The sequence below is a fragment of the Pelmatolapia mariae genome, linkage group LG13 (assembly GCF_036321145.2).
Source record: "Pelmatolapia mariae isolate MD_Pm_ZW linkage group LG13, Pm_UMD_F_2, whole genome shotgun sequence".
NCBI classification, from domain to species: domain Eukaryota; kingdom Metazoa; phylum Chordata; class Actinopteri; order Cichliformes; family Cichlidae; genus Pelmatolapia; species Pelmatolapia mariae.
This window is the reverse complement of record NC_086238.1, coordinates 6,230,117-6,258,023: the sequence shown is the minus strand read 5'-3', so window position 1 is coordinate 6,258,023 and position 27,907 is coordinate 6,230,117. Positions and strand designations below refer to the sequence as shown.

The following is a 27,907-nucleotide window of genomic DNA, read 5'->3' as shown; positions in this document are numbered from 1 at the left end:
AGACAGGAAGCAAAACTAGCACACACAACCCTCAAAGGATAAACTCAAAACCAAATAAAACACAAATCAAAAACAGCAGTAACACTAGAACAGCACAGAAATCATGACAAGAACCAGAACTCAGGAATGTCAAACAAGAATCAGAAGAACTAAGCCACTAAGTTTAACCTAATAGGATGATATTGAAACCATAATATGAAACCAAGACCCAAGCAAATAAGTATTAGAATATCAGTAATGCCTAACAGAAATCCAAACACAGAAACATTAAACTACAACTTAACAAAACCCTAGAGTCACAATAGTCGCTGTGAGAACCTGTCATACCATCTATTTTGTGTTCAAATATACACACTGCCAGGAAAATGCAATATACTGCTGTGGAATAAAATCAATACTTCCAAACATCCCTTCAGAAGCTGATGAGTATTACCATAAATATTAGCTGGATGTGTCTATGAAACCATATCACCAAAACAAAACGGCAAACCTATATTCATTCAAGTGTAAAGCACAAGTGATACAGTGAAATAAAGTTGTTGCTAACACTGTTCCTAACAAATCACTTTAAATAAGAGGGGAACAGCAGCATGTTCCAAACACTGAAGACTTTAAATATTTAAATAACTGCTTCCCCTGATAAAATGATCAGTGAATGTAGTTTGATGTAACACACCAAAGGCCAGATTTAATAAGTCATCCACATAAAGTAAGGCTGCAATCGCAAGAATGTGCCAATAAGAGTGGAGCAAATTAGCAGCGCCAAAATAACACAGTACATTAATAAAGTGTACACATCTGTTTCTATTGAAATTACTGTTACCGCTGCACATGCATGAATGTGTGGGGTCTTTTTTCATGCATGCTACAGACATTTACTCAAATCAAATAAAGGCATCTGACTCTAATCTGCCTGTACAAAAAACAAATACTGTATTCAAAATGCTGATCTGCATTCATTGACACCTTAACAACATTAAGACTTAGACACAAGTCTAACATGTGTGAGATCTGATGGTAGTGCTGCAGAGATCTGTGTGGATACTTTTAAGCAAAGATAGGTTTTCAATAATATTTCTGTGTATAAATGTGACTAAAAACCAAAACACAGCAAAATGAAATACTCGCTATAAACTCGACTTTGCTGCTGATAATACATCTATGGCTTGCAGGCCTCTTGGACTAGGCAACTAATCCTTCTCCTCCTCCTTACACTCTTCTGCTCTGCTACCAAAAGAAAAAAAAAAAAGCAGAAGCAGAAGCACCAGAAAAATGTGGGACACTGGTCATTCAGGGTAAGTACCTGCAAACCACACATACCTGTAAATCACATTTGTATGATTGATTTAGATACTGTCCTCCCTAAATTCTGCACTCAGAAAGGGAAAATCCTAAGGCCAGCCAAGAAAGTAATGTGTCTAGTAATGTGTATGTGTCTCTTTAGTAAATCTCAAAAGTAGTTATTTTAATCCCAAAGGAGGTAATCCCAAACCCTTAGTATAGCCCCCAGTAGCTTTCCTACCAGTGCATTACAAGTTGAATTTCTATGAGTCACATCATTAAGTGTTCCTAAATTGGGGGGAAAAGACCAAAAGGGCCTTTCTTAAAGCAGGCAATGATCTCCTTTTTTAAACTACAGAGACATGATCAATTAGAAGGCTGAAGGTGTTGCACTGTCTATTGAGGCAAGAAAATCATTTTGGTATTTTACAGGGAAATAATGACAACTGTGATGAAACGATAAATGTCATTATGTTTCTTAATGCAATGTAACTACATGGAATATGCACATAATTATATAAATGCATAAGCACTTTTAGACCAGACCATACCTTTCTCTTCACAAATTTATCCCAGTAATTGCTTGGAAATGATCTGAAAACATAAAGAGTAAGAGACTCATTCATATGGGAGGAACAGAAACTGTAACATTTACTGAAATGAAGCAACACTGAGTGAAACATTTCAGCCTGCCACTTCAATATGTATACACTCACCAGCCACCTCATTAGTTACACCTTGCTAGAAACACGTTAGGCCCTATTCTGCCTTCAGAACTGCTTTAATTTACAGATTTAACAAGGTGCTGGAAACATTCCCTAGAGATTGTGGACCATATTGACAGCACAGGGTCATGCAGTTCCTACAGATTTGTCAGCTGCACATGCATGATGCAAATCTCTCATTGCACCATATCCCAGAGGTATCCTATTGGATTGACATTTGGTGACCATGGAGGCCATTTGAGTACAGTGAACTCACTACCATGTTCAAGACACCAGTTGGAGATGTTAACTTTGTGACATTGTACATTATCTAGCTGGAAGCAGCCATCAGAAGATGGGCACACTGTGGTCATAAAGGGATAGATATGGTCAACAACAACACTAAGGCAGGCTGTGGTGTGGAAATTATAATGTTGATAATAAGGGCCCCAAAGTGTGCCAGCAAAATTACAGTCACAGCATTACACCATCAGCAACCAGAACCCTTGATACAAGGTCGGATGCAGCCATGCTTTTATGTTGTTTACACCAAATTCTGACCCTACCATTCAGATCTAGCAGCAGAAATCAAGACTCATTGCACCGGCCGACATATTTCCAATCTCCTATCGTCTAATTTGGTGAGCCTCTGTGTATTGTATCGTATCCTCAGTTTCCTGTTTTTAGCTGATAAAAGTGTCACCCGGTGTGGTCTGCTACTCTAGCCCATCTGCTTCAAGGTTTGACATATTGTGCTTTCAGACATGATACTGAGTGGTTATTTGAGTTATTGTTGCCTTCCTATCAGCTCAAAGCAGTGTGGGCATATTCCTCTGACCTTCGACATCAACATGGCATTTTCATCCAAAGATCTGTCGCTCACTGGATATTTGCCCTTTTCTCTGTAAACCCCAGTTGGAAAATCTCAGTAGATTAGCAGTTTTCTGAAATACTCAGACTAGTCCACCAAAAACAATGCCACTTAAATCACCTTTCTCCCTCATTCTGGTGCTCAGTTTGAAATTCACCAAGTTGTATTGATCATGTCTGCATGGCTGTTGCCATGTGATTGGCTGATTTGATATTTGGCTTAAAGCCAAGTCGAGCAAGCCTACCTAATGAAGAGTCCAGCAAGTACTAGGTGTCAGTAGCAGGTTTCTTAGATTTGAAGTACAAAACAGGCTGTTATTTGATTTTACCATTACTTTATGAATACAAATGATATTAAAACACAAGTCATGAACATACGGGGTGTTAATGACCAGTCGGTCCCATTGGCCTTTGATGTCTTCCTCAGGAGGCTGTTTTGTCACATAGAGTCCATCAAACTCCAGCCTTCGTGCCACTTCCTTCTCACGTTTGAAGATTACTAATGGTACCTTTCAATCAAACGCACTACAATAATCACTATATTCTTTGAATAAGTACATCAGTAATACACTAACAAAACATTCATGTTAATAATTTACTTCATGGCTCTTGAGAGGTAAAAAGTGATTAAATAAAGTGAAAGAAGTTCTTAAACTGGTATACCTTGAGGCAGTAATAACCAATAATACAACAGAAGGAGATGATTGTGTGTGCTACAGCCAGGAAATTGAGAGAGGGCTCCATGTATCCACTGTTTTCTTCAAGTACAAAATACACTCTGCCCTCGCTGTTGTTATCAGCATCAGAGTTCAGTTCTTCACCGTAAACAGATGTGGTCATTCCTTCCTCTTCTTTCAGGGTAGGAAACGATGTTACCTTGGGTAGACAGTAGACCAAATATATAATACTTAAGACAAAGTTGACTTTTTGACAAAATATTAATAACCATCTTTTTTAATATAAGAAATTCAATGTTAAAGTAAAGCATCGACTGAGACTACCCAGTTTGATTGACTCCCTGTGCTTCACAGCATGAAGTAGCAAATAATGGGCAAAAAAAATATAGACAAAACACATAACAGCACAAAATACTTGTCTCATTAGCACATTCCCACCTTGTAGAACAGAAGGATGAAATTGATTGCAAAGGTGACAAAAAGAGCCAGCAAGCGCAGATTATAAAAGTTCCTTGCAAAATAGTTCTGAAAAAAAAGAAACAGAAAAAAAAAATCTGAGGTGTCTGGCCTTTATATTTATGTGACTGTGGAGGAAAACTGACGTGGGTGTAAGGATGCATCCTTATCTCCATTGTACTCATACATTCAGAGCCATGTGTGTCTCTGTGTGTGCACTTGCATATTACCAGCAGGCTCTTGTTATGAGTGCCAATTGTCTCCCAAAGGGCAGATTGTTGGCTCTGTGGTTCTTTTAACTTATTTGAGAATATCTTGGCTCTCCCTCTTGCCTTTGCTTTCTCATTTCCAATTTTCTTCTCAGACTTCTTCTCTCTGCAAATAATCCATACGCAAACAGAGGGAAAGTCAAACAGCCTTACTTTGACCAATATCTGGGATGATGAAAGCAGAATTTTGCCTGTGAAGATTTCAAACTTTTGATGTTAAATGTGATCTTAACCTTTGCTTTAAGCCCACATGAAAAGTCAGTGGTTTTTATATGGTGAATGGCAGTGGCTCAACAGTATAGTGGTCAGCATGTTTGCATAACGTTTGAAAGACCCAAGATTTTAGACCAGAGGGAGACACAAATTCAGCCTCAGGGAATCAAATCAAATAAAACATGCAGGTCCATCTGTTGTTGTAACCCCTTGAGAGTTAAGGGAGCAGCCAGAAGGAGCAGCCTTACTGTAGGCAAATTTTATAGCTGTCATTTAGCAAAATATTTTTTATTGGTTTTAAACACACATTTTAGCGACTGTAACACTTAAAGTGTTATTGAGAAGTTAAAAAAAATCCCTCTTTGAGAACCAAATAAGAAAGCATGCAAGAGACTCACTCTGTGTTCATTTTTTTGTCTTCATTTTTATCCTCTGTGGTTGTGTGATCCTTAATTTGCTGCTTGTAAAATTCATTAAGAATCAAAGTTTAATATGAAGCTCAAACAGTATCAAAGTATTACAAATCAATGGAGCTTAAGACAAGTCCACACAGATGAAAAACCTTGGGAAAAATCAAATGTACTGAGCCACGAACATTAAATAAAACATTCTGAATGTAATTTCATATCAATCATACCATTATCTGATGCTTCTCAATATCAGAGGAAGCACTGGTCCTGGAACTTGTGCTGAACAGGTCATCCAGACTGGCAGTGAGGTCTTGTGCTACAAGTTTGTATCGACCTTCCTCTTTCTTTAGTTTGAGGCCAAAAATGCCTGACAGTACATCCACCTCTCTGGGGGAGGTCACAGCTCCCATCTGCCCAATCTCCCTCAATTCTCTGTGGGACGAGAAACTGGCAGAGTACCTCCTCGGCTGATCCACACCACTTGGCACCTCCGTGACCTCATCAAGAGTTGGTTCAAGGATACCGCCAAGCAAGTCGGATATCCTAATCCTTTTGGCTCCCTCTATGAGCCCACCACTCACAAAAGCAATGTACAGCACGTATAAGATGCTGCGAAATAAAACATAAATGCACCGTACCTGAGCCATACAAATGAATCGGACGAATAGAGCAGCCGACATGAGGATATCCTTCAGGGTCATCTTCATCAGTGTCTTTAGGTTTGTCAGAGAAAGTAGAGTTGAGAGAAATAGCCACCAATGAATCATGAAAAACATTCCCTGATCACCCAGGTGTCGTTTATCCTCGACTTGTTTCCCAGTATTTCTTTCTCCGGTGTTAGAGCCAGATATCTGAGCTGCAAGCTGCATCTCAAAAATGGTGTCCTCACAGAAATTGACAAACATTTCCATTTTCTCTCTCTCTGCACCCTCGTTGACAACATCAAAAATGAACTGCCTCTTCGACTCTTTAACCTGTGGCTTCTCCCACTGTGTACGGCTATATTCACTGATCTCAAAGTAGACGCGTTCGAAGCGCTTCCCACTGCCGAGGATCTCTATGCGTCCTAGACAGGGCTGAAAGTAAGTCAAGACACTTTCTGCCAGTTCCAAGAATGTCTTTAGTCTTGAATCGTTGGGCATGTGTTCTGACAAATTGGTGAGGAGAACGGTGATGCTGAAGCCAATGTCTTTTGCTGGCTCATGGAAGCGATCCACAAAGGCCTCATAGTTCACAATTTCACCATCATTAGTCTCCATGCACGAAAGCAAGAAGTGGATCTCAGCCTGCGAGAGATGCTTGCAGTTTTCCATGGCTTTCTGGAAGTCCTTCCTGGATATGCTTCCCTGGCGATCAGGATCATGTTCTCTGAAGGCTTCTGAGGAGGTGAGGTCTTTAAGTTTGAGGAACATGTCAAAAAACTTGAGAATCATTTCCACATTGCCTGATGATTCCACCAACATATCCACCATTTGCTTTCCAGTAGTTCCATTGACAACATTACCTGCATGAGGCACAGTAATGTCCTTACTTAATGATAAATGGTAACTTATTACTATCACAAACTGCAAAACAACAGCAGATATTTACCTTCTAACATGGAAAGCAAAAACACAACCATATCTTTCTGTAAATCCATGAGCTGCTTTAGAAGCTCTATTTGCCTTGAATCCTGTATGTGCAGAAAATATATTCATAGTTAAATTTTCATAAAGTTGTACTACTGATTTCACATATTACACTGTGCACGAGTGGGCACATTATCAGAGGACAGTTTTATATTAAAAATAAATCTGAACTAAAAATGATGACTGCGGGGGTAGAAACCCTGCAGTACATGATCACCTAGAGCACTGTCAATTTTATGTCTGCTGAATTTTAAATGGAAACATGCATGGTCACTGTGAGTGGATTAATACGCTGTACCTGAGAGAGCTTCATCTGCAGGTGCGCAAAGACATGGAGGAATCCCACAACAGCGTCCCAAAGACGACTATGAGCTAGACTCTGCTGGTTCCCAGTACACGGACCCTGTATGCACACTCTGATAATGTGAGCTGCTAGTAAAAACAAAGTGAACTTATAGAGAAATAGACAGCTCTTTGCAAAAGCCCCCGGCACTTTAAACGCTTGAAAGTCTTGTGGATTTATGTAGAGTGTCTAGATTTAGACACTTTACATCTTACCCATCACAGAGTGCTATTACGAAGCAGTTTGATTGGTCCTAAATTAATTCTGCAGCATGACAAGAATTTGAAATATACAACCCCAAATTAACAGACTGCTGGGATCCTTAATTAAACATTTTAAAGACTACATTGTGAAAAAAAGTTCAAGTTTAATGAAGACTACAGAGCTGGGCAATAAAATCACTATGGAATGTAATGGAAACAGACTTACCTGTATGTACTCAGTGAGAGTGTTGAAGACCTGTTTGGCCACTTCGATGGCCTTGGAGAAGTTGTGTTGACCTTGTGCATCAATCGCATCCTTACCTGAGTAGTACCAGTAGAAGTCACTGATGGACTCCTACAGTGTAGCAGAGGAAAATGTTTGTATTTCATGAGCACAACTAAAAGTTCTTTTAGAGACAAAACTATTCAAAAAGACAAAGAACAAATCCAATTCTATTATTGCACTCCAGCAAATTTAACTTTGCCTTATCTTACCTTTATGTGCAGACACATCTACTTGAAATTAAATCAATCACTAAAACATTACGCTCCACAAATGTGCCTTAAATGAAACACCAATACACAGCATTACAAATGAAAACTCATCACAGCGTGCCTACCTGTATCCTTAGTAAATAGTCTACAGTGGATATAATGATGTTGACAGTGGTGTTGTTGCCTGTTTGTGTTCTCAAGTAATTCTGGAAATCTAACACATAAGCAAAATATCATTAAAGTGGACAAATTGTTAAAAGTGAGCTTTGCATACATTAGGATTGGACAATATATATGTAGTACACAGCTGTTATAAGTCGCTGTTAAACTACAGTAGTTTCCATCTATATTTCTTCAATATATCAATATATTTTTGTGAACTCTTTGACAGAATGTAACTGGATACAGCAGAAAGCAATTAACCTGAGTTGTGTCCTTCACAGAGCAGCTGAAGGAAACGGAACAGGTCGCAGGTTAGGTCTTTGTCAGGCATCACCTTTTCTCCTGGGAAAAAGATGGACAGAAAAAGGTGAGGGAAAGAAAAAAAAAAGAAAAAAAGAGTAGAGGTGTAAGGTTCATAAACCGAGTAAGAGAATGTTCAAAGAATGAAGAGAATGGAAAATTAGGCCACTTTTGACTGTAAATTCAGAGTATGTTCAAGGCCATCGATCTCACAGCTGGCTCTTCTGCTGTGACATGGATTAATAGTAATAGATTTTTTTCCCTATTTGAATACAGTACCTGAGCTCTCGTCCGTGGCCATGCCTAATCCCTCTGCTTTGTTCTGCCTCTCAAAGGCATTCAGATCCAAAACACTGAACAGAGGAAAAGCAGGCACAAGCACACAGAAAAAAGCACAAGTAAAGCACTTGTACTCTTGGCTTTTTTTAAATCAATCCGTATTTGAAACCTGCCAGCCTTTATAACATTTGACATGATATCTAATTTTTCTACATTTACTCACCTGCATGACTGCATGAGCCCAGCCATGCTCTGAAAGAAGCCCACATCTCGCTTCTCTTTTAGATAATCCAGCATTTTCTATCAGACAAAAGCATCAAAGACAAGGTCTGATAAATGGACAATCTGATTTGAAACAGGGGTAATTAGATTTATTACTGTGACCATTGCTGCAGTAAGATGACAAAATTTGAAAGGGCTATGTTCTAATAAGGACAAATGATGACGCGAGGGCACTTAGTTTAAACATTATTGTAGACCTATTTAACGTCCTGCAGTGAGACCAAAAAAAATCATTTTAATTTGCACAAACAGGCAAAAAAATGAGGACCACTCACAGATATATATGTATAATGTAAGCTCGGGTAAACACTCATAGTTCATATTGGTGGATGCAGGAGAAGTATGTAGGTGTAAAGGCCTGTCCCAGCTTGTCAGGAACCAAACCACCATGATTAGATCTCTGAAATGGAAAGGCTTTCAAGGTGCCCATGGTCAGCACTGGGAATGCATACAACTTGCAGGATCTGTTGCCTTCTGGTCACATATTAAAAGGCACCTTCAGAGATCACACATCCAGCAGGACAGACACAGAGGACCAACAGGCCACAGTGTTTTGGCTGACTGGTGTATCATTAGATAGTCGTTTACTTTAAACTGAGATCTTTGATAAAACAGTTTCTTCCCTAAGTTATTCGATCCATGGTAATCATTTGTTTTATGATATAAAAACCTAAACTCCTATTTAAAATGAAGAAATAGCAAATGTCACAGAAGGTATATATCAGATCTATTTTGTGAATGCCAAGAAAAAAAAACCCACGTAAATAGTTTCAGGGGGAAAGCAATAAAATTATTGTACCTGCTGAACAGTGGCATTTCCTCCGTTGAGAATAGCAATGCCTAACTTCAGCGTAGGGGCAATCATGGAGCCTATGGCACCTGAAATTAATCAAAAGAAAAGAAAAAGCATGGCACTGACTCCAAAGAATAACACTGCATGATGCACATTTGAAGAAAGGAGTAAAACACACTAAACATCTACTCTCTTCACGTCAGTCTCAAGAAAATGAGCACTAAATCAATCAGAAAGAAAAAGATTACTTTCTCAGCTCCTGCTTGTAGGAATCTTTGCCGAGTATTCAGTTAACACAAATACTCTGGCTTACTGCTGGCACATCTAAAGCAACAACATAATAAATTAGAAAGCAAAAGATTAATCTTAATATTTAAATTTCTATGATTTTAATGTATTTTTCTATTACATTAAAATATTTTCTAATATTTGAATGTCTTTCCTACCTTTGCTGGCGCTGATAGTTTGCAGGACCATCTCAGAAGCTCCACGACAATGTAACCTGGCTTGCTGGTACAGCAACTTCTGTTTCTCCATCTCCTTCTCCTGAGCCAATAAAAAGACAATTCATGTTTTTATACACCATTTTATCAAATTGAATTTAACATAATGTTAAATATTAATAATCTATAACACTGTTCACAATAGAAATTGTAAAAACTAACAAGTTAAGCCTCTAACGAAAACTCTAAGTAAAGAATATCAAACACAAGTCGCTTACTTCAAAGCTTTCCACCTCCTGCTCTTCCTCTTCGCCCTCTCTGCTACAACTCTGGAAAAGCAAACACATAAAGCAGGGTGGTGATATGAAAAGATGTAGAAAATACAAGTGGATACAAAAGAAACACATAGTTCATAAATTCACAGCACCTTGCTTTGATATGTGTTGCATGCGCTATTAACCAAAAAACAAAGAAGAATGAAAGTAATATTCAAAGCCACATTGTGCATTTTGTTTCTCTCTAATTTATTGCTATAATTTTAGGAGCTGGCGAATGTTGTTCAAGAAGAAAATTCAAAATACTGTGATAGTACAATGTCATATATGTAACATTACAGGCAGTCACCCTGCATGCTTTTGTAAAGGACTTCAAGACATGAACAGAGATTTGGTCACTACTAATGAGATCATTCTTCATGTTCTATTACCTTGGCCATAATAGCAGCGTAGGACTTATAGAGACTGTCAATTCCATGCTTACTGTGAACAAATGAGACGTGATTAGTGTGTATCAAAGTATGCACAAGTTCAAGTTCATTCAAAACTCCTTACACTGTTGAAGGCACTACTACCTTTAAACACCTTATGTGGACACAGTTAATGCTCAAGTCTACCCAGTGGCATTGAACATGTTTATTGACCTTAACAGACACCACCTGGATACTAGCTAATCTGATTAAATCTCTGCAGTGACTTTACAAATGGGAATGCTCCTCCACCAAGGTTTTTGCAAAGACATGATGCCAAAGAGTTGATTTATGTTCATGTTATGAGTTTCTGCAGGAATATCAGAAATATATCTTAATTGTACTGGTGGATAAGATCACACAAAGAATTTAAGCATTTATGACATTATAGGAATACTTATTTCAGTTACTTTTCAACAAGAATTTTAACCACTGCTTGCAACAAGAAAGATTTTTTTCCCATCCACATCTGTGGCGAAAAATAAATGCTTTGAATATTCCACTGAAACTGCAGCTTAAAATGTATTGATGTAAAAGATACACATTATTTGCAACATCAAGCAGAATGATTTATGCAAAAATTAAAGCCCTGAAAAAAGCAGAAACATATTCCACATTCCAAGCTTTCAGAGATCAGTGGCCACAGATGTTGGACAAAAATATCATGCTTCTGGGCAATTCAATGTTGGCTTTCTGGCTGATGAGTTTGACCAATAATAGTTGTGCTGACTGGAAATGTTATTGCAAGTGATTCTTTTATGATAAGCACACACACCTGCTTTCTGTCAGGGCGCTTCGACTGAAGAGTGTAATGAGTTGTAGGAGAGGATCGATTGGTTTGGCACCTTCCTTCACATCCTTTTCTTCCCCTCTTCCACCTACATACAGTTCCATTACTCCCCTCTTCTGCAAGCCAGAAATAAAAGAATAAAGGAACTAACATGGAGTCTTAATTTCACAGCCGGGCTGTGCACAGCAGACTGAGGTTTACACCTGGCTGCTTTGTTCTTTATTTGGAAATTCTACTAAAAAGACATATGCAAGCAAAAGGTCTTAATGGATTAATGTTTTTTTAAATAAAACAATTCAATTCAATTCAATTCAATTCAATTTTATTTATACAGCGCCAAATCACAACAAAAGTCGCCTCAAGGCGCTTTATATTGTACAGTAGATCGCACAATAATAAATACAGAGAAAAACCCAACAATCATATCATATGACCCCCTATGAGCAAGCACTTTGGCGACAGTGGGAAGGAAAAACTCCCTTTTAACAGGAAGAAACCTCCGGCAGAACCAGGCTCAGGGAGGGGCGGCCATCTGCTGCGACCGGTTGGGGTGAAAGAAGGAAAACAGGATAAAGACATGCTGTGGAAGAGAGACAGAGATTAATAACAGATATGATTTGATGCAGAGAGGTCTATTAACACATAGTGAGTGAGAAGGTGACTGGAAAGGAAAAACTCAATGCATCATGGGAATCCCCGGCAGCCTACGTCTATTGCAGCATAACTAAGGGAGGATTCAGGGTCACCTGGTCCAGCCCTAACTATATGCTTTAGCAAAAAGGAAAGTTTTAAGCCTAATCTTAAAAGTAGAGATAGTGTCTGTCTCCCGAATCCAAACTGGAAGCTGGTTCCACAGAAGAGGGGCCTGAAAACTGAAGGCTCTCCCTCCCATTCTACTTTTAAATACTCTAGGAACAGCAAGTAAGCCTGCAGAGCGAGAGCGAAGTGCTCTAATAGGGTGATATGGTACTACAAGGTCATTAAGATAAGATGGGGCCTGATTATTTAAGACCTTGTAAGTGAGGAGCAGGATTTTGAATTCAATTCTGGATTTAACAGGAAGCCAATGAAGGGAAGCCAATACAGGAGAAATATGCTCTCTCTTTCTAGTCCCTGTCAGTACTCTTGCTGCAGCATTTTGGATTAACTGAAGACTTTTCAGCGAGTTTTTAGGACATCCTGATAATAACGAATTACAGTAGTCCAGCCTGGAAGTAATGAAGGCATGAACTAGTTTTTCAGCATCACTCTGAGACAGGATATTTCTAATTTTAGAGATGTTGCGCAAATGGAAGAAAGCGGTCTTACATATTTGTTTAATATGTGCCTTGAAGGACATGTCCTGGTCAAAAATGACTCCAAGGTTCCTCACAGCATTACTGGAGGCCAAGGTAATGCCATCCATAGTAAGGATCTGCTTAGATGCCATATTTCTAAGATTTTCAGGACCAAGTACAATAACCTCAGTTTTATCTGAATTAAGAAGCAGGAAGTTAGCGGCCATCCAGGTCTTTATGTCTTTAAGACATTCCTGCAGTTTAACTAATTGGTGTGTGTTACCTGGCTTCATGGATAGATAGAGCTGCGTATCATCTGCATAGCAGTGAAAATTTATGCTATGTCTTCTAATGATGCTGCCTAGGGGAAGCATGTATAATGTAAATAGAATTGGTCCTAGCACTGAACCCTGTGGAACACCATAATTGACCTTAGTGGGTGAAGAGGACTCTCCATTTACTTGAACAAATTGGAGTCTATTAGATAGATATGATACAAACCACTGCAGTGCAGTACCTGTAATACCTACAGCATGTTCTAATCGCTCTAATAAGATATTATGGTCAACAGTATCGAACGCAGCACTAAGGTCTAGCAGGACAAGCACAGAGATGAGTCCACTGTCAGAGGCCATAAGAAGATCATTTGTAACCTTCACTAAAGCTGTTTCTGTGCTGTGATGAGCTCTGAAACCTGACTGAAACTCTTCAAATAAGCCATTCCTCTGCAGATGATCTGTTAGCTGTTTGCCAACTACTCTTTCAAGGATTTTTGATATGAAAGGAAGGTTGGATATTGGCCTATAATTAGCTAAGACAGCTGGGTCTAGAGATGGCTTTTTGAGTAAAGGTTTAACTACAGCCACCTTGAAGGCCTGTGGTACATAGCCGATTATTAGAGATAGATTGATCATATTTAAGATTGAAGAATTAATTAATGGCAGGACTTCTTTGAGCAGTTTTGTAGGAATGGGGTCTAAAAGACACGTTGATGGTTTAGAGGAAGTAATTATTGAAGTTAACTCAGAAAGATCAATTGGAGAAAAAGACTCTAACTTAACATCAATGGTACTAAAAGTAGCTGTAGATAATATTACATCTGTGGGATGATTATTGGTAATTTTTTCTCTAATGATAAAAATTTTATTTCTGAAGAAGTTCATGAAGTCATTACTAGTTAACGTTAAAGGGATTGTTGGCTCAGTAGAGCTCTGACTTTTTGTCAGCCTGGCTACAGTGCTGAAGAGAAACCTGGGGTTGTTCTTATTTTCTTCAATCAGTGACGAATAGTAAGATGTTCTGGCTTTGCGGAGGGCTTTCTTATAAAGCAACAAACTATTTCTCCAGGCTAAATGATGATCCTCTAAATTTGTGACACGCCATTTCCTCTCCAGCTTACGAGTTATCTGCTTTAGGCTACGTGTTTGAGAATTATACCACGGAGTCAGGTACTTCTGATTTGAGACTTTAGTTTTCACTGGAGCTACAGTATCCAGAGTCGTACGTAGTGAGGAGGTAAAATTATTAACAAGATAATCGACCTCTGTTGGAGTAGCGTTCAGGTAGCTGCCCTGCTCTATGTTGGTACAGGGCATTGAAGATGATAACAGTGGGTGGATTATATTCTTAAACTTAGTTACAGCACTTTCAGAAAGACATCTACTTTGATAAAGTCTACTCTCCACTGCTGTGTAATCACTTATTGTAAATGTAAATGTTATCAGGAAATGATCAGACAGCAGAGGGTTTTCAGGAAACACTGTTAAATGTTCAGTTTCTAAGCCATATGTTAAAACAAGATCTAGAGTGTGATTAAAGTGGTGGGTGGGTTCTTTTACATTTTGAGAGAAGCCAATTGAGTCTAATAACAGATTAAATGCCAATTTGAGGCTGTCATTTTTAGCATCTACATGGATGTTAAAATCACCCACAATAATTATTTTATCTGAGCTGAGCACTAAATCAGATAAAAAGTCTGAGAAATCAGAGAGAAACTCTGTGTAAGGCCCAGGTGGACGGTAGATGATAACAAATAAGACTGGTTTCTGAGTTTTACAGCTGGGGTGGACAAGGCTAAGCATCAGGCTTTCAAATGAATTAAAAGTCTGTCTTGGTCTTTCGTTAATTAATAGACTGGTGTGAAAAATTGCTGCCACACCGCCCCCTCGGCCTGTGCTTCGAGGTTTCTGGTAGTTAGAATGACTCGGGGGTGTTGATTCATTTAAACTAACATAATCATCCTGCTGCAACCAGGTTTCTGTAAGGCAGAGTAAATCGATTTGTTGGTCGATTATTAAGTCATGTACTAACAGAGACTTGGAGGAGAGAGACCTAATATTTAATAATCCACATTTCACTGTTTTACTCTTTGGTTCAGATGTGGATTCTGTATTGTTCTTTCTTTTTGATTTTTTATGTTTAAGTTTTTTATTGCTGGTTTTTGGTTTGTTTTTTGTCTGTTTGGGAGCTGACACAGTCTCAATGGAGATGGGTTTTTGGGGGGGTAGCAGGAGGAGAGAAGCAAATGTTTAAAGTAATAATAAGATGGCAACACAATAATGAGTGCACAATGTCACATCCCACCTACTTTTTATGCCAGAAAGTGGGCAGTTTAGTGAGTGCAAAAATATTGTACAATAGTATTAGTGTTTAATTTCGATTCAGTACAACAGTGTAGGTGGGATTTTTGTGCAGCCTGAAATTCCTCACAGTCTTAGGCTGATTTTGAGTAAAAAGTGTTTGTTTTACACGACACGTGTTTTGTTGGCAAAACAGAATGTACTGTACTAACATCATATGCCAAGAAGAATATATCTAATTATATGCACATGAAAAAAAAAAAGCTGATTTGATTAAGGCTTCAGTTTTTAGAGGCACTGAACCCCATGACAATCTCTGTTTGAGCATCCCCCAGACCCATTGCTAGCAGATTGTACAAAATGCTGCCACTGCAACCAAAACCTGCTAGCAGCTGTGCAGCACCATATACCTGTTTAATAACAGTTCAAACTAGCCACTGCTTGCAACCTGAGGAAATCACATGTCAACCAGCTGGAGAACCCATATTTTTCCTTAGCAAATGCTGGCTGACAAGGAGTCATCGACCAGTCTGTTGGCCTATCTGACTGGTGCCTTAGGCAATCTGCAGTAAAACTTCATGTAAGAATAGTTCATCAAAATCAATTTAGAGCCACATTTCACTTAATTAAAAACAATAAATCTGTGTTGAATCAATTCATGTCTCTCATCTGGTACCCTTTAAGAACATAGGCCTGTTACACTCCTACACAATCCTCCTCTACAATATTTTAAACTTTTACTAATGCCATCTGGGCCACCTTCTCCACTCACAGCTAAATTCTCCACAAGTGTCTCTTCAAAGCTGTGCTCCTCAGCAGATATCCAGGATTTATTGTAGGCTTGAAGAAACAGGTTAACAGCTCGATGCCTAGAGACGAAAATTAAAAGGATGACAAAAAGAGAAGACTTATCTTTCTGAAGTAGAAGGAAGCGCAAACAGGAAAAAAAATATAAAGATATTTCTTCTCTGGTAACATAAGTGACAAACTCACAATCACAAGATCGGCCTGCCTTAAATCATACACTGCTTTATTAATGTTTTTCAAAATGGGACTGTCAGTAGAGAGCAAAAGAGAGAAATTCTATAACCAAAAAAATATTTCAATATATTTTTTCATCTCCCAGTGGAGCACAAGCTGTTCACACAGTTGTCAGATAGTGAGACTCAAACCACAGAAATCCAGAGCAACAATCCAGGAAGCTGGTAACTTTGTTACTGTTGTGGCACTCTTATTGTCAAAGCGCTAGAAGTGGATTGTGATAACCTGGTAGCCAACTATCAAACGAGTGGGTGTGCTACTACATTGGAGTCTCACACTTTATAAATTATATAAAACCACAACATGAGCAGGTGATAGTGCTCAGTGGTCAAGTTGTCAGTATCATCTGTGGACTGTTAAGCTAAGCAACAAAGTAAGCATTTTCTGCAGTGAGGAGGCTCTTGGGGAAAAGTGAGAATAGGTTTAAAATGACAGTGTCTATCCGACAGGTATTTGAGAAGATTTGGACAGCTTTCAGTCAATTGTGGCTTGTGTAAAGGAATATGAGCTTCTATACAAAGGAGGATACCCTGTAGAGAGAGACTGAAAACCTAAAAGAGGACTATAAACCTATAAAAATATTACTAGGATGGGTGCTTAGCCTTTTGTCATTCGCCTAACCAATATGGCAACTGATATACTTACTAAAGCAAAGCCAAATATTTAGATAATCTTTTTTTATTATTATTATTTTTTACCTGGGTAGGTTATAGAGTGGAGTCATTCTCAGGCAGGCCACCACTGCACGTTTCCTCTGTTTCGATAAAACTGTGTGTCTGGCAGGTTTTTTGTTTCTCAGTGGGTGTTCCACCTGAACACAAAACCAAAGATATTTAAAGCAACTTGGTGCACATGAACCTGGTGACCAGTACTAAGTACAAAGGACTATGCAATAGCAACTATTGTATAGGCTTAAATGGTTTACAAAGTGTTTAATTCAAACATTAAAAGATATATAAATAAATGAAATCAACAAAACAATCAACAGGTCACAAAATACTAAAATTTAAGTTTGTCTTGCAGAGAGACCACACCTCTATAATTTTGTGACTGCATCTCAGAGTTGTGACATCATGGGATTGAAAAAAATCTGCTGAGCAGGATATATAAACAGATGTCTCCAAGACCACTTATTGTCATGATACACAAATACATATAGAGAGGTATATATCAAATAAAATAGTTCCAAGACACCAAACATAACTGAATCTCTGTCATGCAGCAATCACGCAGTTAAGAATGAAAACATCTCAGCCAACGTTTCAATAACCTCATCATGGACATTAACACAATATCAGGTAGAGTTACATCTTCAACACTGCCTAGACATCACTGTGAGACTTTCTACTAAAAGAGAGGTTTTGTTCAAGAATTAGTTTCTTCTATTCCTTTTCTATAAAACAAAAAAAGACAAGTTTTCTAATAGGAAAATCAGATGCCCCCCCCAAAACCTTACCTCGCTTTTAAGTTCTCCACTTTTACTGAATTAACTATTCACATATAAAGATGAGGATTCCTGAGTCTGTCATCTTAATATGGTGTACAGGCAGAACGTAATTATGGTAAGTTCCCCATTCCACAAGTGAAATAGACGTTAGATATACAACACCATAGACAGCTTAAAAGTGTTGGTTTTTGTGCATTTGTTTGTTTTTTTAAAAAAACAGAATAAGGTAATATTAGTCTGTGTACAGTGGTCCCTCGCTATAACGCGGTTCAGTTTTCGCAGTCTCGCTGTTTCGCGGATTTCTTTTTGTGCAATTTTGCATGCTGTTATATATTTTTTTGACAGTGCATTGTGTTCTGCGTCCTGATTGGCTGTAGACCATTGTCAATCAATCTCGTGCCGTGTCTCCTGTACAGTACAGATTGCGTTCAGCTTGTCAAATTTACCTTAAGGAAAGGATGGAGCCTTTACTCAGTGTCTTAATCAGCAACTTTTTCTATAGCATGGAAAAGCTCACCTGGTCAAGATAATAAAGGACTCGAGCTATTTCCATAATCCTGTCAACAGTCTTTTCTGCACCACTGATGGTCCCGGGTTGGTGTGGGAGCTCTGTAAGAATCTTCTGTCTTAAACTGTCTGATCCCTAAAAAAAAAAAAAAAAAGAAAAGATTAGCTCATTCATTTGTTTTGTTCCAAGGTGCTGGTAGTTATATCAGTTGTTGAACCTGTATATACTGACTAATAATAAAGACTCTGTATTCACAAATCATTATAAAAAAAGAAAAAAGAAAAAAGGATTTCAAAGACCACTGGGAAAAACATTTACTCGAATTTCTGCTCTAAAAGTTGTTTATAATGACAAAGCAGAATTTTCCCATCACTAACTTATGAGTAAACACATTTATCAGTGATTTATGAATGCAGAAATGCTGCATGCATATTTAGTACAGTGTGGCGAGTATGTCACATTCATGTCTCTGGTGAACAATGAGCCACTGCCTGAGATTAATAAAAAGACAGCTTTGGATTTTACAGGCTATGAAAGCATTCTCTGATTTAATTTCCCAGACACTTGTTGCACAAATTAAAAGTTACTCTGTACTCAAGCATATCAGTGAATATGATGAATTTCTTCAGAAAGTAGAAAAGATACGCTTGTAATTTGCAGTCTAAGGGCAGTCCAAAACACAAATTCATACAACTAATACATACTTCACTGATTAGGCATAACATTATGACCACCTGCCTAATATTGTGTTGGTCCCGCTTTTGCTGCTAAAACATCCCTGACTCGTCAAGGCACGGACTCTACCTCTGAACGTGTGCTGTGGTATTTGGCTCCAACATGTTAACAACAGATCCTTTAAGTCCAGTACGTTATGATGCGGGACCTCCATGGGTCAGACTTGTTGGTCCAACACATCACACAGACGCTCGATTGGACTGAGATCTGGGGAACTTGAAGGCCAAGTCAACACCTTAAACTCATTCCTGAACCAGTTTTGGTTTTTTGGGAGGGTGTATTATCATGCTGAAAGAGGCCACAGCACATCAGCTAATACTGTTTCTGTGAACGAGTGTGTATAGTCTGCAACACGTCAAAGTAACAGCCACATGGATTGCAGAACCCAAAGTTCCTCAGCAGAACCTTGCCCAAGCAACGCACTGCCTCAGCCAACTCGCTCTTTCTACAACAGTGGATCCTGGTGCCAGGTGTTCCCCAGGTAAGTGACGCAGATGCACCCTGCCATTACCACTTCTGAGTTTCCCTTTCAGCGAAGGACAGGGGTGACCTTGGACACCCTGACTGGTCAGCAGCTATGCAGCCCCATATACAAGTTACAATTCACTGTGTATTCTGACATCTTTCCATCAGAACCAGCATTAAATTTTACAGCACTTTGAACTTGTCTGTTGGATTGGACCACATGTGCCTTGACTCCACATGTGCATCAATAAGCCTTGTCCGCCCATGGCTGGTTCACCACTTTACCTTCCTTGGACCATTCTTGATAGATACTGACCACTGCAGACCGGAAACACCCCACAAAAGCTGCAGTTTCGGAGATGCTCATACCTAGTGATCTAACCATCACAATTCACTCCTTGTCAAACCTGCTCAAAGCCTTACACTTTCCCATTTTTCCTGCTTCTAACACATCAACTTTGAGAACAAAATAATATAGCCCACCCACAAACAGGTGCCATGATGAAGAGATAATCAGTGTTATTCACTTCACCTGTCAGTGGTGACAGTGTTATGCCTGATTGGTGTATATCTGCTTATAGTTCTGTCTTGGCATCTGTCTAAATCTTACTTCTGTTGGCCTGCTATACATTCAGTGTTGGGAAGGTTACTTTTAAAATGTATTCCACTATAGATTACAGAATACATGGACCAAAATGTATTTTGTAACATATTCTGTTAAGTTACTCAATGAGAGTAACGTATTCTGAATACTTTGGAATACTTAATATATTGTCATGGTTTTTATAACTACATGAATGTACTATTGCTGTGTGATTTATTACTATTACTGAAGGCTACTTCCAATACCAATACCAACTAGATTTTTAAATCTAAATATAAAATGAGTAACAGTATGGTGGACATTAGGTAAGACTGCACTTTTTGCAGCAATCTCATATAGAAAACCATTTCTGTATCCGTAGTCTATCCATCCATCCATCCATTCGCTTCCGTTAATCATTTTCAGGGTCGCGGGGGGCGCTGGAGCCTATCCCAGCTGTCTTAGGGTGAGAGGCAGGGTACACCCTGGACAGGTCGCCAGTCTGTTGCAGGGCTAACACATAGACAGAGACAACCATTCACGCTCACATTCACTCCCGCATTCACACCTATGGGCAATGTAGTGTTTCCAATTAACCTATCCCCACTGGGGACAGTGTATCAGTAATATTTGTTTTCTTTTTGTCTGTTAATAATCATGTGGAACTGCACACGATTATTTGGAGCTTTCAGGTTGTTAACGCTATCCATCAAGTCTAAAAACAGCATGCTAATGCATGGAGATCCTGAAGGCTGCTGCTGGCACTGCTGGCTCTGGGTCCATTGTGTAAGTGATGCCACCAACATTAACAGGACGCTTACATTAGAGCCTCTTATTACGTGTTTTTTGGGGGGTTTCCAGCAATCAGAATCAGAAAAACTGTTTTAATCCCAGATGGAAATTGAGTTAAAAAAAAAAAAAAATTAAAGTACGGGTCATACTCAAACCCGGGCCGGCTCATCCGGACTACATGCTCATCCAACTGAGCTAAACCTGCGCCCGACTGCATTTAATCACCAAAATTGGAGAAGGCATAGAGAGGGGATAGCCTAACATATGAAATGAAATGACCGCCTTGTATTCTATTTATTTCAACAAAGTAACTGTATTCTGATTATCACCTATTTAAACCGTAACTTTAATGGAGCAGTTACTCATATTTTGTATTTTAAATACGTAACGGCAGTACATGTATTCTGTTACTCTCCAACGCTGCATACATTTGAGCCTTTTCAAATTTTGTAGCCAAAGATAGTTATCTAAGATTATGGTGCTTAGTCAAATAAATTAAAGCAACCACCCACCTGATTCTGAAGATGCACAACGCAATTGAAAATATGATCTCGGATCTCATTCTCAGTGGTCTTCTGTGGAAAGCATGTAATTGCCCACATTAAGTATACTAAACAGTCCTGTAGTGTCAAATGTGCACAAGCACGTAATGAAGGATGTGAAAGGTGGAGGATTTTAGTATGGTCCACATTTAACTTACCTGAGAGAAGGCATTCTTAGCCAAGATGATGAGACTGTGATCGCTTGGAAAACAAACTCTGAGTCCCACAGGGGTCAGCCTCTTCATTAAAGCCACAATGAGAGAGGTGTTGGTGGAATAACAACCCCTCTTCCTCCTCATCTTCCTCTTATCATTGTCAAGCTGAGTATTGGGATCATATGAAAACAGGATTTTTTTCTTTACACTTAGTGGCAGCTGCAATTCTTCTGTGATTTCTACATATATTTTGTAAAGAGATGCACATCAGCACACATGTAATGGATGAGGTCAAATTGTAAATATGACCAACCTTGAATTTTTTGTCATTATTGGTCAAGAAAGACAAGTTGTTGATTTCATTTTGAACAACATAATTCTGTTCCTCCCATTTGAAATTCTGTTGCAGAGAACATAAGCGAAGACACGTGACAGTTAATGGACAAAATATTCACTGAGACGGCATTGGCATGAGAAAAACAAATAAATAAAAACACTGTGTATCATTCTCACATGGGATTTGGCCCAGAATATAAAGACCTCTGCCACCATGCTGAACAGCTGCTCAGCCTCAGGGTTCAGGTCTTTCAGCCACCTGGCTCTGAGATAAATAAGAAAAAACACATTCACAACACAGAATTTGTAAAGCAAAAGCATATGCCTGAAATAATAACTAACATAACCTCCCAGTATCATCTTCTCAGTTTTTTGCAGTTAAAAATCAACGACTGGCTGTTGAATTCTTAACAACATTTGTTCTTTACCGTCTTTACAAAATAACAATGTGGTTCAAAAGGGAACTTCAGGGGCCATGAAATAATTAAAGTGGAGCTCAAGTCAATACAAAAAATAGCAAAATAAGTTTCACCTTTCATTGAGTCTATAAATACTTTACATTACTTCTGTTACTTCTAACTTTAGAAAAAAAAGTATCCGCTCCTCCACATACAAGCACCTTCGAGTGTCTTACCGATGAGTATCCACAAATGGGATGAGGAGGGGAAAGAAGGCGTAGAGGTCTCGGACCAGCATAGCAAACTTTTCTTGTATCTGCAACTCTGCATCAGAGGTATCCCCGCCTTCTGCTTTCATCTGCTCCTCCTCTACCAACACACATTCTGTCCTCTTTCTCAGCTTCTCCATTAGTGGCAGGAAGTGGCTCTTTAACAGCTCAGGATGGACTTTACATATGACTGGCTGAGAAAAAACTAAGAGATATAAATGACAGATGAAAATATGCATTACTGACTAATATGAAATAAGTATATCTAAACAACAAGCCACTGTTGTCCACCACACAAGTACCTGCCAGCTGTTTCATCCAGTCACCCTGGCTAGCACCCACATGATTGTGGATGATACGCAGGATGTTGCCAAGTAGGTCACTAGCATGCTTAGGAACGACAGAGGTACACACTGGCCTTTCTGGATGGCCCTCAGGACCCAAGTTCCACCAGTGGGAAATGTAACTGCACAACATGGGCAAAGTAACCTCTGCAACATGGATGTAGTGGGCCTGGTGAGCTCCAGCACCTGCCAGCTCCTCCACTTCCCTCAGCGCCTGTCCCAGAGAAGGTAGGAGGGGACACATGTCCTCCACCTGATCTGGCAATCCCTGGTCTAACAAAGATGGAAGGTTTTTAAGGTTCCCAAGAGACAGTGAATAACAATATAACAGGGTATGAAATGTGCCTGCGTAATACCTTTTATCTGAGTAGCAGTCATCATATTGTAGATGGAGTAAGGGTTGTTTTGGTTTAGATCTGGCTCCAGGAAACACACGGGTAAAGCTCCTGTCAAGGCTGCCAGACAAGCACCTGCTGCTGACCTATGCCTGTATAGAAAGAGTTGTGCATATCAGGAAATAGGCATGGGTGAATAATTGACTAATTTTAAAGTACGATATAATATTACAAATCGGGATTGCTAACATAAGTTTGCTTGAAAGCTGCTTTCTATGCATCTCAGGTTTAAACATCATCTTCTATCTGGTAGCCTTTAACATTTATAACACCCTGAATACCCTGATGTTGTACCAACACTGTGTGGTTAATATAATAAATAACTTCAATCATGAATTATAGGTACGTTACACAAAAATTATTTAAGATATCATCTTGGAGACATCTGAAATCAAGCATTACCCCTCCATGTAGATGCTGCTACTGATTCCAAGAGCGTAGAGGCTGTTTAAGATCCTGTAGCAGGATACCTGTATACCACCAGCTGAAAAAACAAGGTGATGCAAAAGTTTTCTTTCACAAACAACCACTGAACCCACAGTTTCGAAAGCATTCAGTAACTGAGAGGTGGATTAGCTGCATGCTTGCTGATTCAGGTAATGAATGATTCGTGGAAGGTCAGGATATTATTGGGAGAGACAGTATGCTCCTGCTGCTTTGTGGCCATGACCGAGGCACTGAATGAGAGCTGGTTTCAAGCTGAAGGGAGGGTGTACCCAAGTGATTTCAGGGGTGTGGAAACCAGCTGTGCATCCAACACCTGAAAACGTATGTGTGTTTCTCGTCATGCTGAGATGATAACTAAATGTATCTTAACAAGTGACATCTGCATGTTTCTGCATGCATTTTAGGATGTAAATGAAATAATACAATAACATGGCATTCCTACTTAACCGCTATAATGGTAGTTCTTACCCAGGAGATCTAATCCATGGTTCTGGTTTCCAAGATGAAGGAAGAGAGACGTGAGTGTAGGGAGAAGGATGGAGGTTGTGTAGTTGAGAACCTTGGCTACTCCTCTTGCCAGCTGACTCCTACTCTGAGGCAGCGAAACTAAGCTCTCAGAAAGGGTTTCCACAGTCATCTCTAAATCAGACGCCGCTGCCTTAAAAAAGGAATGCAGAGATGTCTGAATAGACTCTGGTGCTGACTTCATTAAAGTCCTATAATGAAAAAGTGGGAAAATAAATTATTTGAGTTGGAAAAATATTCTACATTATTTTGTTATAGTATTGTAAAGGAGAAATATCCACTGAAGGTTTCCTACTGTGACACTTCTGGCTGGGAGTTAAATGGACTAAATCAGTTATCTATCAGCTAATCTATCCCTCAGACAAGTCTGAATGGCATCAACCTCTGCTGAGCCACAGTACTACTGTGCTTGCTTCACAGGCATTGTCCTCAGGGAGCAAAAGTGATATCAACCACAATTAGATAGCATCAATGCATCAGTGGCTCAATTACATCATTCATCTCATCCTTAGACATGGTGGTGCAACGCTGATGTCACTGCAGGCAGAGCGAAAAGATCGATTTTGGCAGAGTGTGAAAGTGCCATCCAGTTACCTGGCATCAAGAGCCTGAGCCAAAACGTGGAGGGAGCTTGCAACTGACGAGGCTTCTCTTCCTGAAAAAGCACATGCACACATTATATGTAAATTATGAGGATTAAAGCACAGATTAACACTTAATTAACAAATAAATGTTATAATGTCCACACTATCTTTACCAAAGACTGAGATCCTGTGTCTTACAAGAGCTGCAAGCTTACAAAAGAGGCTACATGTAAACAGAAAACACAAGGAGAGTAATTAGAGAAGAGGAATTGAAAATCGCAGGACACAAAATAAAAAGACAGAATATGAAGAAGCTTTTTTCTGAAAACATGCAAATATTTTTTTAAATAAATAAAAATAAATAAAAATGCACAAAATAGCTGAGAAATGATCAGATAAGAGTATAAAAAACAAGAACGCAAACTTTGTTTAGTACCATGCAATCATCTCCTTTTCCTTTCTCGAGGCATGGCTTCTATTATCACTTGAGGAAGCGGACAGGAAATATAGACGGTGGCTTTTAACATACTGTTCCAAAAGAGGAAGGATAACCTGTTGAACAGAGTAATGGTCAATAATCATTTCATAAACCAACATCTATAACCAACAAACCCCTTAAATATCCTCTAAACAGTATGTGCTTGATGAGATCACATGCACGGTTTGCCTGTTTGGTTCTCTGCTCATGAAACCACACAGTGACAAAACTTAATAGAAAATTGAAATAGAACATTTCTGTGGCTGCACAGTTACATCAAATGTGTATCTCTAGTCTTGTTCAACACTAGATAAGTAAACATCCATGTGATCGGCCTAAAAGTATGAACACCCTGTAATCATTACTAGAAGTTTCTTTAAAAAAGGAAAGAAAGTTTCCAGGGACTGTGCCTTTTTAACATGACTTTAATGACAGGCAGAGAAAGTATGATGAACTGGCAATTCAAGACAGATGAACAGCCAAACAGACACAGACTTGCGTGGCTGTGTGAGAGTGGGTGAGTGGGAGGTGAAAGAAGCAGAGATGTGAGGCATGTCTGCTCACAGTTGGCTGACAAGGTCTGACTCTGGAGGTCCCATCGATGAAAAACAAACTCTTTTCATTTGCTGCCTCCTTAGAGCCAGAGCAGTGTAGGAAGCCTTAATCAATGTCCTGATGGCAATTGACACGCCCACGTAGATTTCCAAAATGGTTAAATAAATTACACAGCCCAAAGGGTTTTACTTAAAGGGGTTGCCTATGGCAACCATCAAACAAAACTAATTAGATGGCATAAATGAAATAAGAAAAAAAAGTTAATGAGACGAAATAAAATAGCACTGGAAGAATTAGATTGGAAGGGGGTTAAATCAATGTCAGAGATTTTATCAGATGCTAGACTTTGACTGTGTTTAAATATGCAGATTGGTTGAGGCAAACCTTGTGAAAAAAAATGACTGGTTGCTCGTGTGGAGCCCTCTCTCCCTTAGACATCTGTCCTCTGGCTTGCATCACCTCTGAAGAAAATAATGACAAAATGAAAAATGAAAGGTAAAACTGTCAAGATAATACAGATAAGTTAAAAAAAAAAAAACAGAAGTGTTTCTATGTCACCTTCATGTAAGACAGACAGGATCACATACCCAAACTAGGCTGAACTATTCTGTGGTGGCTTGGTTTTCATAAGTACCTTTTTTCAACTTTAATAGCAGGAAATTAACTAGGCATATAATTCTTTTCTTTCTCAATTTTTTGCCAGATTTTTCAAGTAACCTATATTTGACAACAGCATAATTAAACCGGAAATCCTGTTTTTGGTGTGCCACCCCTATGAAACAATCCCGGAGGCACCTCTGTATGTGAGGGCATAAAAAGAGTGGACCAAAATTGCTCCACAATGACACGAGAGACTGATAAAGTCATACCGGAAACGATGGCTTCACGTTATTGTTGCCAAAAGTGGTTTGACAAGCTATTAAGTAATGAGGTGTAGTTTTTTTTCACAGGACAGCATATAGTGCTGTGAAAACTTCTCTTTAACATGTCGGTATATTGCAAAAATCTTTTATGTTCTTTTTTTATCTTCTTTTTAATATACAACATTATCTTACCAAGCTTTAAAAGGTTCTCTTGGGCCTCCTCAGTGTGAGACAGGAGCCGCTGAAGCAGCGTGTATGCAAAGCAGTTGGCTATGGCTGGAAAGTCCATTTCCACTGACTTCCGATCTCTTTAGAACAAGAAATCAGATATGATTTATGAAACACCACTACTAAAAGCAAGGCTGAACTTTAATCATAAATACTTAATAATACAGTATTTTTTTATTTCAAGATTTTTATTGCAAAGATGCAAGTGTTGCAGCAGGATGACAAAGAGGTAATACATTTATCTTACACATCGACTTATTTCTGGTTGTGACCTGAACTGGAAATTATTACAAAGAAAAAAGGCTGTGGACTGACTGCTACAGTGCCTCTAATCAACGGTGAGGGAGAAATGCCACTGTGACATGAAAATGGAGCACCTCATTCACGCTGAATTGCATCGCCCTAGTGTAATCATAAGCGTATTCTGTACTCACCTCCACACAGTGTAGCCATTGAGCTGAAGGAACTTGAGGACATCCTGAGCTCTTTCTCTGAATTTAGCCTTCTCTTTGGCACTCAAGGTATCATAAGGTACAAGCAGCGAATGGCTACCTCCTCCTGAGAATAGATATGAGTGAAATGCATAGCACTTTTATTAGCAATTCAGCTCTTCCTAAAATGAAGGGGGATGAGATAAGAGTAAGAGAAAAGAGAGGAGATTAACTAGATATTATCAACACTTAATGCCACCTTTACTCTCAAGTTCTAATTTCTTCGTCTTAGCCCAGGCATTGTGGTAGTTTTCAGCCAGCTGTTCAGCCATGGCCTGAAGATGAGACAAAAAGAAGAGATAAGAAAGAAGAAAATTAACATAACTGAATAATATGTCAACTGCCAGTTCTAATATTTAATCTTTAACTTACACATTGGTCCCATGATAAGGTGATGCAGCTCATGTCCACAGGTTTGGGGCTGAAGGTTGATGCGCCTTCAAATGACAGCTAGGACAAAAAAATGTCTTATTAATGGAATAAAAAGTTATTTGTAAGCAATGCTGCTTTAACAAGAACAAGCAGAA

The 27,907-nt window shown here is 39.0% G+C and overlaps 1 protein-coding gene across 1 annotated transcript in view; it reads right to left on the bottom strand.

The window, feature by feature from the left end:
- ryr2b (ryanodine receptor 2b (cardiac)) overlaps nt 1–27,907 on the bottom strand; it is an 80,020-nt gene that overhangs the window by 12,292 nt on the left and 39,821 nt on the right. Inside the window, 40 exon segments of the mRNA XM_063492190.1 lie at nt 1,833–1,875; nt 3,234–3,364; nt 3,519–3,731; nt 3,971–4,057; nt 4,219–4,363; nt 4,869–4,927; nt 5,108–6,384; nt 6,471–6,552; nt 6,807–6,911; nt 7,281–7,409; nt 7,675–7,763; nt 7,973–8,053; nt 8,291–8,364; nt 8,514–8,590; nt 9,372–9,451; nt 9,812–9,911; nt 10,087–10,137; nt 10,515–10,566; nt 11,329–11,431; nt 14,871–14,877; nt 15,972–16,068; nt 16,939–17,051; nt 18,205–18,330; nt 21,283–21,345; nt 21,471–21,668; nt 21,781–21,867; nt 21,981–22,068; nt 22,438–22,675; nt 22,773–23,087; nt 23,171–23,301; nt 23,612–23,693; nt 24,125–24,372; nt 24,776–24,836; nt 24,939–24,988; nt 25,202–25,317; nt 26,183–26,247; nt 26,854–26,969; nt 27,324–27,447; nt 27,580–27,655; nt 27,753–27,830. Coding sequence (XP_063348260.1) covers nt 1,833–1,875; nt 3,234–3,364; nt 3,519–3,731; nt 3,971–4,057; nt 4,219–4,363; nt 4,869–4,927; nt 5,108–6,384; nt 6,471–6,552; nt 6,807–6,911; nt 7,281–7,409; nt 7,675–7,763; nt 7,973–8,053; nt 8,291–8,364; nt 8,514–8,590; nt 9,372–9,451; nt 9,812–9,911; nt 10,087–10,137; nt 10,515–10,566; nt 11,329–11,431; nt 14,871–14,877; nt 15,972–16,068; nt 16,939–17,051; nt 18,205–18,330; nt 21,283–21,345; nt 21,471–21,668; nt 21,781–21,867; nt 21,981–22,068; nt 22,438–22,675; nt 22,773–23,087; nt 23,171–23,301; nt 23,612–23,693; nt 24,125–24,372; nt 24,776–24,836; nt 24,939–24,988; nt 25,202–25,317; nt 26,183–26,247; nt 26,854–26,969; nt 27,324–27,447; nt 27,580–27,655; nt 27,753–27,830 — 5,457 coding nt within the window.